Source organism: Platichthys flesus, chromosome 15, assembly GCF_949316205.1.
Source record: "Platichthys flesus chromosome 15, fPlaFle2.1, whole genome shotgun sequence".
Classification (NCBI taxonomy): Eukaryota; Metazoa; Chordata; class Actinopteri; order Pleuronectiformes; family Pleuronectidae; genus Platichthys; species Platichthys flesus.
In genome coordinates, this window is record NC_084959.1 from 1695648 (window position 1) to 1712995 (window position 17348).

Sequence of the window (17348 nt, forward strand, 5' to 3'; positions counted from 1 at the left end):
AAAGGATAAAGGAAGACAAATGAAAAACAGAACCTGGCGTTAAAACGTAATAAACCGAAGTGTGAAATGTGGCAGAGAAGAGTGCAGAGGTTATTGAGATATATGACTGAATCCACACGTCTGATGGTAACGAGGGATTTGAAATGATATTTACTCACAGAGAGAAGCTGACAAACTGTTCTTACTGCCTTCAAAATAAAATAAAAGAGTTTAGAGAGAGAGAGGCTGATGTCCCTGAACTAACAAAACTGCAAAAACTCACAGACGTGCTTCAACTTAAAAAATCTCACCGATAAAAATCTAATTAAGTAAACCATCAGAAGTTTGAGTGGATATTTGTGAAAGCACCAGACTGAAGCATCTTGTGTGATTCCAGAGAAGTGACAGATCATTTGCAGGAGCTGTCAGCGAGTCGTGGTTCAGTCCGACAGCAAAACAACATGAAAATGAAAGATAACAAAAGTGATTCACCCGGAATGAAACTTGACTGAGAGGGGAAATAATCTGAAAGTGAATTTTTCTAAATGATTCTCGGACTTTTGCCTGAAAGACGAAGCAGAAGAAAAGAGCTCGTTGAGGAGCTTCTCTCTGAAATGAGGTTTAACCTGACGAGTTATTTTCCACAGTCGTTAGCTTCAGGAGCAGCGACAGATCGTCTCCGCCTAATGGGACTGACTCCAGATCAGCCTCCGTGCAGGAGTGTGTGTGTGTGTGTCTGTGGAGAGCATTGATGAGCGGCTAATGAAACATGCAGCTCAGTGTAATTTGATGCACTCCTGAAATGAGCTCAGATTTCATAAAGTCACTGTTTGGGAACCGGTTGTCAGCGAGTGATGAGCTTTGTGCTCCAGTTGTGAAACCGTAAATATGATTCTCCAATTAATGAATCAACCAATTAATCATCAGGAAATTATGTATTGAATGGAAGCAATTGGTTGTTTCTGACTCCTCCCTCCCAGCAGCTTCTTAAAAGTGATTATTTTCAGATTTTACTCGTTTTGTGATGAATTTTTCACTTAAAATCTTCTTGTAATAAATCAGTGTCGTCTATAAACAGTAGAAACTCATCAGAGAGAGGAACAGGAGAGAAAGAGAATCTAGTGGATATGTAAAGTATGAATGAAAAAGTAGGAAATACGACAACCAAGGTGTTGATGTACGAATCGATATAGGAATTTATATTAATTCCGTTTGTGCGTGTGGGATTGTGTGTGACTGTGTGTGTGTCTGTGTGTGTGTGTGTGTGTGCTGCAGGTAACGGGGAGCAGGGGAAACCGTTCCCTCTGTCAGAGACCGACCAGGTGGACCAGGCCTACAGAGAAAACGGCTTCAACATCTACGTCAGCGACCGGATCTCCCTGAACCGCTCGCTCCCAGACATCCGCTCCTCAAAGTGAGTCCTGTGTGTGTCTGTGTGTGTGTGTGTGTGTTGTTAAAGTTTAGCTGTATAGTAATGTCTCGACAACATGTTTGGCTCAGAGGCCTCAGCTGCATCTGGAAACAAAACGTGATATTTCCAACATGACAGAATCCAGAACCTGTCCAGACATCGACCCGTGCGCTCCCTCTCTTTCCCAGAATGCATCAGTGAGAGGCCTTTAATCACACCTCCTCTGTTGCCTCACAACAACTCGACCCTCCCTCATCTTTCACAGAGGAAAGCAGCTTTGAACGATTTTTCCCTCAGGAGGTTTGTTGTGTAATGAAAGCAGAACCTCCTCGTCCTCCTCGTGCTTCTCTCCACACGTCCGTGTTCTCAGAATAAACATGTCTTCACCACTGAGACACCAGATGAGCTTCTGATGCAGACCTGCAACTCAGCTCCAAACACAACTCTTACAAATACATGAAGATATGAATCCTGGTTTTTGGACATTTGTGCTAAGAAGCTAGACGGTGCTTGAACTTCTTCTGAAATCTATTCATGCACATGTCCAGCACTGATACGTGAACGTGACTGAGCTGCTCCGAGGACAATTGTGTCCTAACAAGTTCCAATTCCTGTGATACAAGTCCATTCAGATAAATAAATCATATGCAAAGTGTGATAGTAGACCTGCGCTTAGTGTTAATGCAACGGCTGATAAAGAAGAGATATCCAGGAAAAGATTATCGCTCTCTCAACAGATCAGTATCACAGATTTGCAAACTTCCTCAGGCACTTCCAGTTCTGGTATCGATATCAGAACGTGTCTAGTTAGGTCCGATGTAAAAAGTCTGAATTCTCCATTACCAGACGTCAAGTTAAACTTCTGCCAGGTCTCTAAATACTGATCTGAACCAAACACTGACTATTTGAATGTTTTGAGACCAAGTCCTTTTAATACAAAGGCCTGATATGGAGGATGTGAGCAGGTGAGAAAAACCTGGAGAACTGTAGACGACCTCGCAGACAGCGACACGTCACGTCAGACACTCGTCGCTCTCTCCTGGTGACCCGGTCGCTGCCCCCCCACACCACCTCCTCCTCCCCGCTTGCCCCCCGCCCCCCCCCGCAGCGTCTGGCTCCTGGTGATTGGCGTGTTGTCCGTGCCTCGGAGGCTGCCGGTTCCCCCGACCTGCGACTGACACATTCGATTTCTGCACGCTGATGAAATTTAATTGAAGCGCACACACACTCACCTCCGTCCCCCGAGGGACTCGGACCGGGTTTGTTAAGATTCGCCGGTCGACCGCCTGTCAATCACCGGGCCCGCCTGTCGGCCTGCGCTCATATTTGAATGAATAACACGGAGGCTGATGTTCAACACGGACATTGATCGACTGACACAGTCCACTACACACTCTCTCTCTCTCTCCATCAGTGAGGGAACAGGACTCTCTTCCCCTGATTAGCTCCTCTGCAGGGGCCCCCCCGCTCGCTGAGACGAGAGCGAGGGACACGATCGCTGACGCTCGACCTCCGAGCGCCGATAACAGCTGCATGTGCTGCACATAATAACATTAGAGCTGTTCCAGATGCAGGAGGAACGTGTGAGAGCTGAGCTGCAATCAGCCGCCTGCCTGAAGGACTTCACATCACTAAAGGTCAAACTGAGATGGTCTTACACTCAGTTCAGGTGTTTATCACATTTCTGCTTATTTCACAGACAAATTCAATATTTTTAAAGCAAATAGAACCAGAAAAATAGCTTTTTTCCAGTTTTAACGTCACTGTCTTGTTTTTCTCATATTATACATTTGTCAAAATCCACACTAAGCCCATGTGTGTATCAAACGGAGTCCCGTAGAAATAGCTTTTCCATATTCTCTCTCTGAGATGTGAACAAATGCAATTTCCACTGAAACGACAAATGATAGAAAAAGGATTGAAAAGTGATTTGGAGGAAGAAGATTGCACCTGGAGGAGAGCCTCAGTCCATCAGAGCAGTGAGCAGGAGAACAGCTGCTGGATCAGGGGGAGAGAATGAGAGCTTCTGTCTCATCACAAAAGCAATGACAGGATTGTAAAACGACAACCTCCAACTACTACATTCATTGTGTGTGTGTGTGTGTCTGTGTGTGTGTAGCTGCAAACAGAAGCTGTACGCAGAGAAGCTTTCCAACACCAGCATCATCATCCCGTTCCACAACGAGGGCTGGTCCTCGCTGCTGAGGACGGTTCACAGCATCCTGAACCGCTCGCCTCCACAGCTCATCGCAGAGATCATCCTGGTGGACGACTTCAGCGACAAAGGTACAGACACACACACACACTGACACACACAAACACACACACACTGATGAGAAACACACACCTCCTCAGAGGAGACAGCAGTGTTTGGTGTTTGCACCTGATTCTTGTGAATGTATTTGTCCGTTAAGCTTATCAACCAATTTTTTTAATTAATTTTTCCAAATGTCTCCACTTCTCCCACTCATCTGGAAATGATGTTTTAATATGATTTAATATTTATATTAAAGCCAGAGGGATCTGCACAGTGTTGGTCGTGTAAAGAAGCCGCGGTATAGAGGTCCGGCTGACGCACACCCTCGACCAATCACGAGTCAGTCTCAGCTGTCAATCATGAAGTTCTCATATCTTCAAATAACTCATTTAAAACCAAAGTTATCAAAATAATGATCTTCACTGAATTCCTCTCCTGAAACAATGCAGCAGAATGAACATTTGTGTTTGCAGAGAGGGGGGGGGGGCTTGATTCTATATTCCAACAATATCTCTCTTTTATATTGTGTAGTTTAAATTGGTTTTCAGATCTCACAGTTTGGACAGAGACAGAAAACAAACCCTGCAAAGTGAAACACAATCAGCAGCTCCAGCAGCTCGTGCCTCTTTGTAACTGGGGGCGTCAGTAATTGGTCGTTTCAAGATGTCCGCCCTCTTTCCACTAGAGTGATGACAGTGTAATAACATCTGAAAACAAAGCGTCTCTGCTTCAGCGTATGTGTGGATTTGTTTGTGTGTCTCTGCCTTCGTTGTGTGGTTGTGTATGTGTGTGTGTTGTTTCCGCTCTCCTCCGTCAGCAGCTACGTGAAGAAGACAGTGTTCAGTTCCTTGTTAATTCGAGCTCTTTGTCACAGTCCCTGGTTGACGGGTGTGTTTACCTCTCGTCTCCATGTAATGAGACTTTTCTCTGCCCGAGTCGAAAGCTTCACACCGATCAAACCAGGAAGCTCTGACGTGAAGTGTGTGAAGTGTGTGAAGTGTGTGAAGTGTGTGAAGTGTGTGAAGTGTGTTAAAGTTACACACTAATGTCCTTCACTGACCTGAAGCTTCATGTTTGCTCCATAGTTCCATCTCATCTGTTAGTTTTGGTTTCACGTTGTAATTTGGAGACTAAAGTATTTGGTGAAGACTGCATCTGCTTCCTCTTCTTCTTCTTCTTCCTCTTCTTTTCTTCTTCTTTTCTTCTTCTACTGTTTAATGCTGTCTCTACTTCCTGCGATTGGTCCAAAAGTCTGGTCTTTCCAGGGATGATGCAAACCGATATAAATCCCATTTCTCGATTCAGCGTTGACTTTTCATTATTTCAGGATCTGCTACAATATCAACTTGAACTTGGAGGCCTCGCACACCCACACATATTAATGTTGCTGTAATTACAGTGAACATTACCAGTGACACCATCATCCTCTTATCATATTTAAATGTGCAGAAATATAGTTTTATTTGAAGGGGTAAAAAAGTGGCTGTTGTTGGGCATACACGTGGAGGCAGAGGTTATTCATGTCAAACCATAATAATTATAATTTCACATAAAGATTCAGACAAAGAGGATTTTAAACCCACCACCACCAGATCCCTGTGGGCAGGAAGCACAGAACTGGTCCCTGAACCTGGAACCTGTTTGGTTCTGGTCCCTCTGTTGTCAGGAGGAAGGAGGAGCAGCAGGAGGAGCTGCAGGAGGAGCATGAGCTGCAGGAGGAGCTGCAGGAGGAGCATGAGCTGCAGGAGGAGGTTTAACCTCTGCAGGCCGGCCGCTCTCATGCTCCCTCTCACCATCACCGGCCTTTGATAAGAAATGAGTCGGGCTGTAATTAAGGCTTAAGAGACACAAGGACAAAGTGAACTTCAATCGGTTCTGCTCTGTGGTTCCAGGAGCTGCTGTAACAATGCTGCAGACAATAATCCCTCCACAGAATGTTCCACAAATCAATGCTGGGCTTTGAACCCCTGCATAATGGATCAGTGGGGGAGAGTGTGAGAGAGGAGAGGAGAAAGTCATTAATCATAAAGTGTGTTCAACACTGTGGTTCCTCGTTTGTGGGTCACACACTAATTCACCAAGACGCTCTTTAATGGTCTGTGATGGTGAGAGACAAACGATCCACATGTGAACTTCAAGAGGAATGTCCGACTCTCTCCTCCTTTTCAGATTTAGGTTTTTAGACTAGAATAATAAAGAATATATGATAATAACCACGTTTTGAATCATAACAATAATATTACGATGTATATTTTACTCCATGTGGTCAAAGTGGAGTAAATACAGTTTAAATACTTTACATCCAGTTCACAGTTTTTTGAAGAATGTAATTAAAATGCATCGATCAAAACTAGGTGGCCACACAAACAAACACACACACACACACACACACACACACACAAACACACACACAGACACACACACAGGTGGTGGGAAACCCTCCCAGTCACTTCTGCTGACGCTGAATTACCTGTTCTCCGTTAAACAGCAGCCGTGGAGCCCGAAGTCTTTTTTACTGTTATATTTATAACACTTCATTATTCACCAGACCCTGGAACAGTTCTCTTGAAGCACAATGAATCACGATGAGACAGTTTCTCCCCCCAAAACTGTGAGGTCGGCCTGTGAGGGGGCGTCACATTACACATGTTGTAATTAACAGAATGACCTGCAGTTTTATTAATGCGCCCGTTAGAGGACCCCTCCAGTGTCGGAGGAAATTAAACTCATTTCACACGTCAGCCTCGTTCTCTTATCAAGCTGCTGAGTTAATACACATCAAGGTCTGAGGTCAGGATTTAAAATATATCTAAACTTCAGATGTGTTGCAATGTGGAAGAAATGTTATAGTTAGAATAGAACAGCTGAAAGTGTGACATACAATATACATAGTTAATAGTTAATAGTTGGAGATGTAAGAACAGTTCATATCTTGTTTAATTACAGGTGAGAGAGAGAGAGAGAGAGAGAGGGAGAGAGAGAGAGAGAGAGAGAGAGAGAGGCCCAGCGTTTGGCCTCTCTCTCTCTCAGTTTATCTCTCGCCCTCCTCCACATCAGCAGCTCTGACTTACAGCCAGCGACCGAGCGTGACACCGAGTGAGCGAGTGTTTCTGTCAGAGCCTTCTCATTTCTCGTTTCTTCACCGCTCAGCAGAAGAAATTACACAAGATCTTATATTAAAGCACAGATATGTAAAATTCAATATTCTCAGATTCGATATCACAATATAAAGAAAACCACTAATATGGTTTTATATATAAATCCAACTGAGCTGGAGAAGAAAAAAAAAACATCTCCATGGTTTCACATTTCCTCTTTGTGGTGAAATGGTGAATGGACGAGAAGTGTCAGGGTTTGAATCCGAATGAAGGTCTGTGCCTTTCTGTCTGTAGTCTGTCTGTCCTCCTCATGTCAGCTCTTCACCTCCTACAAGCAGGTTGAGGTTCAATGGTAACATCGTGACTTCATCATTAGAGGTTCAACAGCACGGATGCTGCATTAAGTTTATATTAATTTGACCCGATTCTACCCCTGTGTAGCTCGGCTGCAGTGATTCCATCACCCCCCCGCCCCCCCTGCTCCCTCTCTGCTGGGTAAACGGTCACATGTGTGTCTGGCAGCTTCAGCATTTGCGGCTGAGCGTGAGCGATGGATTCTGCCAGTGGAGCCCGAGTCATTTCACGGATTTATGGCCAGACGGGGCCGAGAAAGTAGCTGTGACTTGTCACTTGCAGAAACTGAAAAGAGCAGAAAAGCTGCCTCCTCGCTCCCCCCCCCCCCCACCCCTGGCATGGAGGAGGAAAGTGTGTTATTAGGAGACGAGGAGAGGGAGCCATGAACATTAGAGTGTCTGTGCTGCTCAGTGGAACCTGCTGGAGTCTTACATGTTCCAACAAATCAGGATTTCTTGGGATTCGATCAAGGTCTCATTGGGTCAAACCTCACATCTGCTGCTGGTCCCACTGCACTGACCTGGAACCTGTCAACCTGTGATATAAAGGAATCCTATTCTCAATTAACTTACACTGTAGCTCCATCAAGTATAAACATGACTCATTTAAGCATTTAGAGTTTTTTCCTCTTAGTTTAGTGAAAGCTAATGGGGGAGATTCTGGCCGTTTCCCCGACACTTTGGCACTGGACCTATATTTACTTTCTCAACCAGCCAGAAGATGCTGAGAGAAGCTGATCTCCTCCTTCTTTATTACTGCGACGGTGACATACAGAGAGCAGCTCGGCCCCGGGCGTTAGAATCCGGTGCAGCCTGTAAAACGGAGTCCTGTTGTGTTGTTCTGCTCTCGAACACACAACACATTCATTTTCATTTATTCATTTTATAACTTGTGTCGTGTAATCACAGCCGGCAGCAGAGCTTGTAGATTTACTCTGTGGGACTGCGGCGCTGCCACACTGCACCATCAGCTCCTCTGTGATGGAAACCTGCCACTGGCAGATTGATCATTCAATTGGTGTTGCCTGAGATGTAAGAGGTGATGTTCATGGAAAGGCCTTTTGTGCACCGGAGGAAATCTGTAAATCGAGGGTTCGTCCTCTGGGGAGCATCAACGTGCTCAGTTAATTACACGGCACTCCGTCTAATAGATTCTGAAAGTTTGGCTTGACGTCGGCTCGGCCACTTAATGAACTGATTACACTTCTGGACGGTTTTATTAATTATTGAGTTGCTTTGGCTGCCTGAGAAAAGCTGCTGTCAGCAGAGAGCAGCTACTTTGAAAAGTCTTATCAACGCCGGCAGCTTCGCCATCTGCCTGAAGGAGAGGTGAGGGGGGGAGGGAGGGGGAGAGAGAGAGAGAGAGAGAGAGAGAGAGAGAGAGAGAGAGAGAGAGAGAGAGAGAGAGAGAGAGAGATGGGGAGAGATAGAGAGGGAGAGGGAGGGAGAGGGAGAGCAATGCAGAACGGCTGATCAAAGTTCAGCATGTTTATTCATTCATGCCAGCATGTGTGTGTGTTTGTGAGTGTCTGTCTGTCTGTGTCTGTGTGTGTGTGTGTTTGTGTGTGTTTGTGTGTGTCTGTCTGTGTATATGTGTGTGGGGGGGAGATAATGGGGTAATGGTGCTCAGTGAAGTGTGACAGAGACGAGGGAGAGAGCGATATGAAGAGGGAGGTTGAGAGGGAGACGGACGACAGAGGACAAAAGGAGCTAATTGAGTGTTGCCATTCGGAGACGTGGACTCATCAGTGGGAACTGATCGATTCCCACGTGGTCCTGAGAGGAGGCGATCAGATGAGTCACGTCCACTGGCTCCTTGCTCTGGTCCAGGATGGAGATTTGGCCTCAGCGTTGAGTCATAACCTTGAAAAATGTGTTCACGAGACTCGAGAAGCTGCAAATTCATCATTTACATTCCTCAGCTGTTTGGTCCTTTTAATCATTTTATTATCCTTAACCCTAAAAAGTTATTCAGTAAAACATTTATTATATTACAGTGAATTTAAAGCAGAAACATATTCAAAGATAAATGTTCATGAACATCTATTTAATAAAAGAGATAATTCAAACTTTTATATTTCCTCCATTCTACCTCCTTGTGTTTCTGTGGAGTTTTGTGAGTCAGGATGTTAATCATCAGTTCTGGTGCAGTGGGTCGGATGAAAGGAGCAGAAATACACCAGGATACATGTGTTAAGATGAAGATGAAGAACAGATGCTGGTGTTGTTGAAGAAAAGCATTTTGCATAAATGATTATTCATTTAAAAGTTAAACCTACAGTCTCTAAACTCTCTTTCTATTTGTATTTGATATTGTTTTGTTAAACTTAGTTCCAATCATATCAAGATCGTTAGTCCAGTCGTATGAAATAACTTTCTACAAGTTGTAGGAATTTGTTGATTTGCAGATATAATAATACATAAATTACACATAAATATCTTAATATCTTTCCCCAGTAGATATTGGGTTTTAAGAGGAGGAGATTTAAACTCTGTGTGAAGAGTTAAGAGCAGAACTCTCACATGCAGCGCGTCACAGTGAAGATGGAGGAGAGATCTGCCAGTGGGATGGATTCTAAGTTAATAAGCAGGTTTGCTGAATCAATGCATCATCGCTGTTTCATGCATCTCTTTAAAGTCCTTCTACTTCCTGTCCCACAACAGCCTCAGTCAATTCCTCCATAAACAGGTTTTTTTATGTAAATGATGGTGGAAGAAGAAATGAGGCCGGCTCATGGAAAAAAGAAATTGACAGAGTGTAATAGAGTTCACGAGGGAACTGGAATATTCTGCAGAGGGAAAGTGAGCAGCCCGAGTCTTCACTGGTGCAAAGCATCATGGGATTAATCGACCTCCATGTAAACACAGCTCCGTCGGCCATGTTGGATCAGCTCCGTCTCACAGCTAATTGAGTTTTATTAAATGACTCACGGCTGATTGGCTGCTGGTGTTTGGGGAGAAAGTGTGTTTATTGTGTATTTGTGTTGATGTAATGCAGGAACCACACTTTCACCGGGAGCTCTTTTCTAGTTGACATCAATTGAATCATTGAATGATGCAGATTTAACTTTTTTAAATCAAGTTTTTCTCCATAAATTTCCAATGTATTTATATGCAAAGCTGTTAATGGATTGGAATATTAATTTTTGTGTTGAATCATAGTTAAAATAATGAAGGCAGGTTTTATTCCAGCGTCTAAAAGTCCCAATAACATCAAGGACTCAATCTTTGGAAAAACATAATTTAGCCTCGAAGGTCCAATTACAACAAACTTTAATTTGCTTTGGAGCTTTCGACCTTTTGAATGTGAAAATTAATATTTGAGTTTGAATTATAGCTCCACAGAGGAGGCTGTGGTTTTATTGACTTTTCTCTCTGTCTGATATAGTTATTGCAGAATCATGATCAAACTACTGAACTGATTTCCATGATTTCATGGAGGGATACAATGGAAGAATCCAATATTAGACTGGATCCATTTTTAGTTTTGTAAAAACTCATCATTTTTCAATTGATTTATTTCCACATTTTGGCTTTAACACATTTAATATATAAATATTAAGACTCTGCTCCAAAGGAATCTGTTGCTTGTTCTTGTATAACCACAAAGATGAACCATCCAGGATTATGACCAAATCCTTCTACTATCATATTCACACCAGCCTGAACCTAAAAACCATTATCCTTCATTTTTCCACTCTGGTTCCATTTGGAAGTTATTAAGGGTTTGTGATTTAGTACGTGAATTCATTCTGCAGACATGGTTTCCTTTCAGAGACGACTTGATTGAGCTCAATCGTTTGTGTTAATGTTGATATATTACAAGTCAATGCTAGTGTACCATGATGGGGGGGGGGGGGGGGGGGAACCAGCCTCCTTCACTCTCTCAGGTGCAGTTCCCTACCCGTCGAACTGAGACGAGCGTGGCACACGTACATTTGAATCAATGGCGTTTTAAATGTGCACAGACACTTTGACAGGAGCCTGAGGCCGACCGCCGAGCCTTTCATCTGCTAACCGCTAAGCTGATCCCCCCCCCCCGTGAGCAGATGAAAGAGGCGTCGGCCGCTCTCGGTCCACCGGAGCTGGTCGGTGCAGCCGGGACCAGGTGGAGTCTCTGGTGGACCACTGGCCTGGATTCATCATCAGCCCGGAGTCTGACTCGTTCATTCCTCGGCTCCACGCTGTGAAACGACCTCGACATCCGTGACACCGCAGCCCCCCCCCCCCCCCGGATCTCCTCGGCTTCACATTCTAATAAAGACTAATGTGTTTGCCGACATCAGCCCGCGCTCATTAGCATGATTAATTGCCTCCTTGCTTTCTGGTAAACAGTGTGAGCTGTATTCACATTTATTCAGTGTAAAATGAACCAATCATAATGGAACCCTCTGATCTCTCTCTGCCTTGCTTCCCCCCCACACAGGCTCTTTCCACGCACGGGGGGGGGAAATGCTCGTTGATTCATTCTGCCTCGCTGCCCGTCATTAACAGGATGATCTGAGATCTGCTTCGTGCAGAACGAGCCTCGTAGCGCTCACATGTTAATGAGTTGATTTATCGCGGCGGTGGACGAGGAGGACAGCTCGCCGCTTCCTCACAGTTTGATGCTGACCTCACAGAGCCCCGCCCCCCCCCCCCCCCCGCCCATGTTGCAATGTCAAGCTTTACAGCGTATAGGTCGGGCCGCCACCAAACACAATAAACACCACAGCAGAACGTGAATATGGCCGACCTTCAAGATCCAAGAGACCAAACCTGTGCGCTCGCTGGGAGAGCAGCGACAAAGCGATTAGTACTTGATGAAGTGAGGAAGTGAGGAAGTGATGAAGAAGACGGCCAGAGATATAATAAAAGAGAGTGACGGCTGTAACGTGCATCACTCACACGCAGCTCGAGGTTCAGGTGGAGGAGAGATCTGCTACAGAAGAGTGGATGCTGGTTTCAAACTGAGGCTGAGAGAGAGAATCAGTGTCCGCCACTATTCAGAGAGACTTGTGAAGTGATGCAACCATCAGTGCACACACGCTTCCTTCCCTTTCCTGCCCCGTGTCCCATCCTTCCATCCTGCAGACCAACAAACAAACAAACAGTCAATGGAGTGATGGAGTCTCACAGGGACAGGGCCCATGGTGGTCTGACAGAGTGAAGTGCATCCACCTGACGATAGATCCAACAGAGCTTTAAATGTGCTGTGGAGCTTTTGTTTACTCGTCCTGCAGCAGGATGGGATCGTTGTTGTTTTCAGCTCCTGCTCATCGTCCACCTCAGTTAAACTGTTTAAACTTCCACGTTATCTTTTATTCATTCTGTCATCTGAGGACATTTTGTTTTCTGATTCAGAAGCTGAGAAAACTTTTGCAGCTTTTTTTATAAAAATGCCCTTCATGCAATTTTCAAACCTGCTGAGCATGTGTCAGGTAGCAGGCAGCTGGAGTCTGTCCCAGCTCCCAGCATGCATCTGGAAAAGAAGCTAGAAACACTGGGTAGTCTGCAGTTCATCAGCTGATCCCAGAGCAGTGTTCGCTCTACACTGTGAACCCTAACCCTAACTGTTCGTCTGTCGATGCTGCAACGAATTGCATTCACTGGAAAAGCTTCATGTCTTTCCAACGACTGCAAACAAAATAATCCCATGTGTGTGTTCACATATTAGGAATGTGACTAACATAGAGTAAATACCACAACAAATACATATACTACACAAAATAAACACAACTTCTTTGTTCAAATAAAGAGGAAGAAGATATTATGTTAATAAACACACGTGTCATGATGAGAGAAACAGAAAACAGCAGCTCGAGGAAAATGACACAATCTACCAAACTCATCATCTGCCTCCGTCTTCCCTGACCTCTGAGCAGAGCACCTGAAGGCTCCGCTGGAGGACTACATGTCCCGGGTGCCCAAGGTTCAAATCCTGCGGACGAAGAAGAGGGAGGGGCTGATCAGGACTCGCCTGTTGGGGGCCGCGGCCGCTAAAGGAGAAGTCATCACCTTCCTGGACTCTCACTGCGAAGCTAATGTCAACTGGCTGCCGCCGCTGCTGGGTAGGACTCACACACACACACACACACTCATGCATCCCCCCCACACACACACACAAACACACACACGGACGGACAGACCTAGAGCAAAAGACAGATGCACAAAGATGCTGCTCAAATACACAACTAATGGCTCACATATAGAAAATATATGATCTCCCTCTCTCTCACACACACACACACACAAACACACACACACACACACACACCTGCTGGGAGTCTGAGTGCTTCTTTTATATCTGGACCTGCTCACCACCAGTCCCACATTCCCATTTCCCATTTTTCCATTAAGGACTGGTGTGGAGCTGTTCCCCAGCACGACTCCATCCTGCACAGACACACTACTCAACGAGCCTTATGACCCATGTGACCTTAATGTGGAGCTGTTTACCCTGAACACGTCTGTGTATGAACACGTGTCGCTCTCCTGCTGCTGCTGCTGCTGCCGCACCTTGATATTCATAATGGAGTCGATGTGGAGGCCGCGACCAAATGACGAGCGATATTACGACTTGTTTGGTTTGATGTGCGGCACTCGTGTTTATAATAAACTGTGATATTCAATTTAAAAGGTGAAGAGGACAAAACACTCACACACTTCAATGACCTCCAGTGGATATTCAGAATTCGTTCTGTCACAGAAACGTATATTGTGTCATAGATCGAGAACCAGACACAGCTCGCTTTAAGAAATTAAATATTATTGAAGCGGCCATAACAAATCAACCAAATTGTCCATATTTTTCCCAATATTTTCCCGATGTTTCCCGATGATTATTCAGAATAAACTTAGTTTTTTGAAGATTTAGTGTGTAGGATTTAATGACATGATATAAAGTATTAAAATATAAAGTAATTAAACACAAGGAGCATTCCAGATTAAAGAACAACAATGTCGTGAGTTTCCTCCTGAAAGCCTTTTACCTCTGAGTGACCCACGTCAACCTCTTCTGTGCAGAGGTCGATGTGTTACTGACATGCACTGAGGGCTCAGTGAGAAAAGAACAACGCACAAAAACACACACACACACAAACACACACATTCTGTCGTCCTGATCCTTTACTGCTGGATATGTTGATTCAATATTTAACCCTTTCTGCACCGGATGAATCACCGAACATGTTCCCTCCTCTCCGTCTCTCAGACCGAATCGCCCAGAACAGGAAGACCATCGTGTGTCCGATGATCGACGTGATCGACCACGACAACTTCGGCTACGACACGCAGGCGGGCGACGCCATGCGAGGAGCCTTCGACTGGGAGATGTACTACAAACGCATCCCCATCCCCCCCGAGCTGCAGAGCGACGAGCCCAGTGAACCCTTCGAGTGAGTAGAGACACAGAAGCAGTTTTCCATGAATCATGCTGAGCTTCTCTGAGGCTTCACTGAACGACTCATCATCACGTATCAACTTCTCTGGTTGGAGATGGTGTGTCTGCAGTTCCATGGTTCTCCAGCAGGGTTTGATTTAGCTTCATTTCCCACTCTGCCCAGTTGATTCTGTTTGGAAAAGCAACACACGTCAGGTCAGGATGACTTTTGACTGAGATGATGCTACTTTGGGATCTGATGCTACTTCCTGTTGCTAATCCACGCACAGGCTGCATCACGTTGTGTTGCTAAATAAGGAATTGTTGCCGTCAGCTTCCATTTAACACGAAGGCAAACTTGTGTTGTAAGTTGAAGACAGAAGGTTTTGTTGGCTGTTGTGTTGAGGAGAAGGAACTTTGTCACTTGGACGACCTCTGTCTGAGCGTGACGGCATCAGGACGGACACGAGTTGTATGAATCCATGTTCGTCGCCTTGTGTGTTGATCTGTTCTTCGTCAGTCGGTCGGTCTGATGATGACGAGTCGGCTGCTACTTCCACCTGAGGTGAGAAAGACACACCTGTGTTAAAAATCCAGTTAGAATGTGATTTCCTCCGTGCTCAACAGACAGCAGTGTAATTTCTGAAGGTAATTAAGGCTGCACACAGAGTTGTGTTACTGCAACACAACACAAGCTGAAATTCACACAGCTTCATCTTTGCCTCGCTGCGTCCCGGCGGTAATGAAATTCATGTCTCTGCAATCAATCAGTGTTTTTAGAGTAAAGTTTTTTTTTACCTAAAGCAAAGTAAAACACTTCACAGTAAAAGCCTCTCAGCTTGTGAGTATCGAGCAGTTGAGAAAACAGAAGCTTGTATTTCCTCTGCGTCACAGTGACTGACTGTGTGCTGGACTCGGAGCTCTGTGGTGGAAACAGGGACATGAGACTGCAGCTGCTGTTCCTGTGCAGGGGAAACAAACCCAGCAGGAAACAGGCAAACATCTGGGTTCCAGTCCGGAGGGAATAACAACCTGTCAGCAAACGGACAGAACAACGTGCAGACACACAACATTGTCTTGGTTCTTTGGGGACCTGCTCAGATCCAGGTCCATAAGTTAAAAATCAATTCAACCCGTGTCCAGCAGCTTTGGGATTTAAACATCAGGTTTATTCCCCGACATCTGAAAAGCCTGGGGGGGGGGGGATTACTGCCCATGTTTTTACTTTATTATAAATCCTGTACATCCAAGATCATTAAAAACAAAGGGATAGAGATTTGTAGAAATAGATTAAAATCAAAAACAGAGTCTCTTGCGATCACTGCTCATCTCATTCCATCGTCCCCCCCCCCCCCCCCCTTGGTGGAGACGGACGCCTCAGGAACCCGTCTCTCATCTCCACTGGACTCTCTGTGCTCAGAGCTCACGAGGCTGTGAAGCCCCCGAGTGACTCTCACTGCTGACTCCCTGTAACTGATCCTCCTCCTGGTCGACTGTGGTGAGGCCGACTTCCTGCTGGCCGCCGGCCGCCCACCGCTACCTGATGAGAGCCTGTAACCATGACAGCCTGCTGTACCTGCGATGAAGAGGAGCACAGACGAAGAGGAGCACGGCTCTCACAGGTTCTAATGGGAGCTTTGTCCCTTTGAAGGGAGCTCGCTGCCTCTCGGACAGATGCATCATCCTCTGTTGTTCTGGATTGTTGTTGCTGTGTTTGCTGTGTTTGGCCTGAGGTGTGTGTGTGTGGGGGGGGGGGCTCTCAATCAGTCAGAACAGAAAGATTGTCTCAGATGCCTCAGGTGTGCAGCAGCTACAATCGACAGCAGCAAACGAGCCGGTCACAGCTGACCTGTGAGATCTGTGGAGGCTGATTGGTGCTGCATGGTTCTGCTCAGAGGACGGCAGCTGGAGAGAGTCTGTAGAGACACAGGAACACAGACGCCTCTCAGCTCACCTGCTTGTTACCTCCAGAGAGGAGGCCATGGTGTCACCCCCGTTCAGATTCAAACAAAGAACATTTTGACAAAGGTGCAGATTCAGCTGATTTTATTGAACATCATCAATGAAACTAATCACGGCTCTTGATGACGGTGGCATATTTTAGTGGACTGATATTTACGAGTGTTTGCAATCAGGGGAATATTGATTTGAATTGGGGGGGACTGGGTGGATCATGTGATCAGCAGCTTTCAGACATGCACTGAACTCTGGGGAAGCTTCTGACGTTTCTCAGAGCGAATGCACGTCAAGATGCAAACGTCTGAATCACAGGTTTTCTGATAATCTGTTGTACAAATTAAAAACTCTAGTTTCCAGTTTTCTTTCTTTTCTCAAAATCACCAGATTAATAACTATTTTTATTAAAACATATCTTGTTCCTCCCCCTGCAAAATATGTTGTAAGGATTAACCAGTTCTTTTATCGTTTTTTTACTACAAGCAAACACAGCAATAGATATTTAATCAATACATTGTTAGAATTGTACGATGCCTGAATATTTCACCTCGAGTATACGACAACGTTATGGAAACTAAAGTGTTTCACTGTTACCTTAAGAGCACACCTCAGTTTTAAGTTTTTTTATAAGCTTTAGTTCACAAAATCCAATTTGCACACATCACATTCATTCTCATGACGCAAACATTATGTGAAGAAAGTTTTAAAGGATAAAGTTCATAAACGCTTCACCGATCAATATCCTTGAAGTCGGTAATCGTCTCCGTCTCGAATAAAAAAAATCTGCTGCAGACGTTTCACTTGATAATGAATCCGGTGATTTCTCTTTTTCCTTTTCAGTCTCATAAACTGATGAGATGAAAGATTTTGATTTAGTTTGCTGCTGTAATCTTTGAATGGAGAACATGTAAATGTCTTTCATCTTCTTTCTTTG

The 17348-nt window shown here is 45.0% G+C and overlaps 1 protein-coding gene across 1 annotated transcript in view; it reads left to right on the plus strand.

Annotated features, from left to right (window-relative positions):
- The window catches only part of LOC133969792 (polypeptide N-acetylgalactosaminyltransferase 10-like), a gene marked incomplete at its 5' end in the record, with an annotated part of 28395 nt that overhangs the window by 2288 nt on the left and 8759 nt on the right, over window positions 1-17348 (plus strand). The window contains 4 exons of the mRNA XM_062406491.1: window positions 1255-1393; window positions 3510-3676; window positions 12963-13148; window positions 14291-14474. Coding sequence (XP_062262475.1) covers window positions 1255-1393; window positions 3510-3676; window positions 12963-13148; window positions 14291-14474 — 676 coding nt within the window. The remainder of the gene's footprint in view (window positions 1-1254; window positions 1394-3509; window positions 3677-12962; window positions 13149-14290; window positions 14475-17348) is intronic.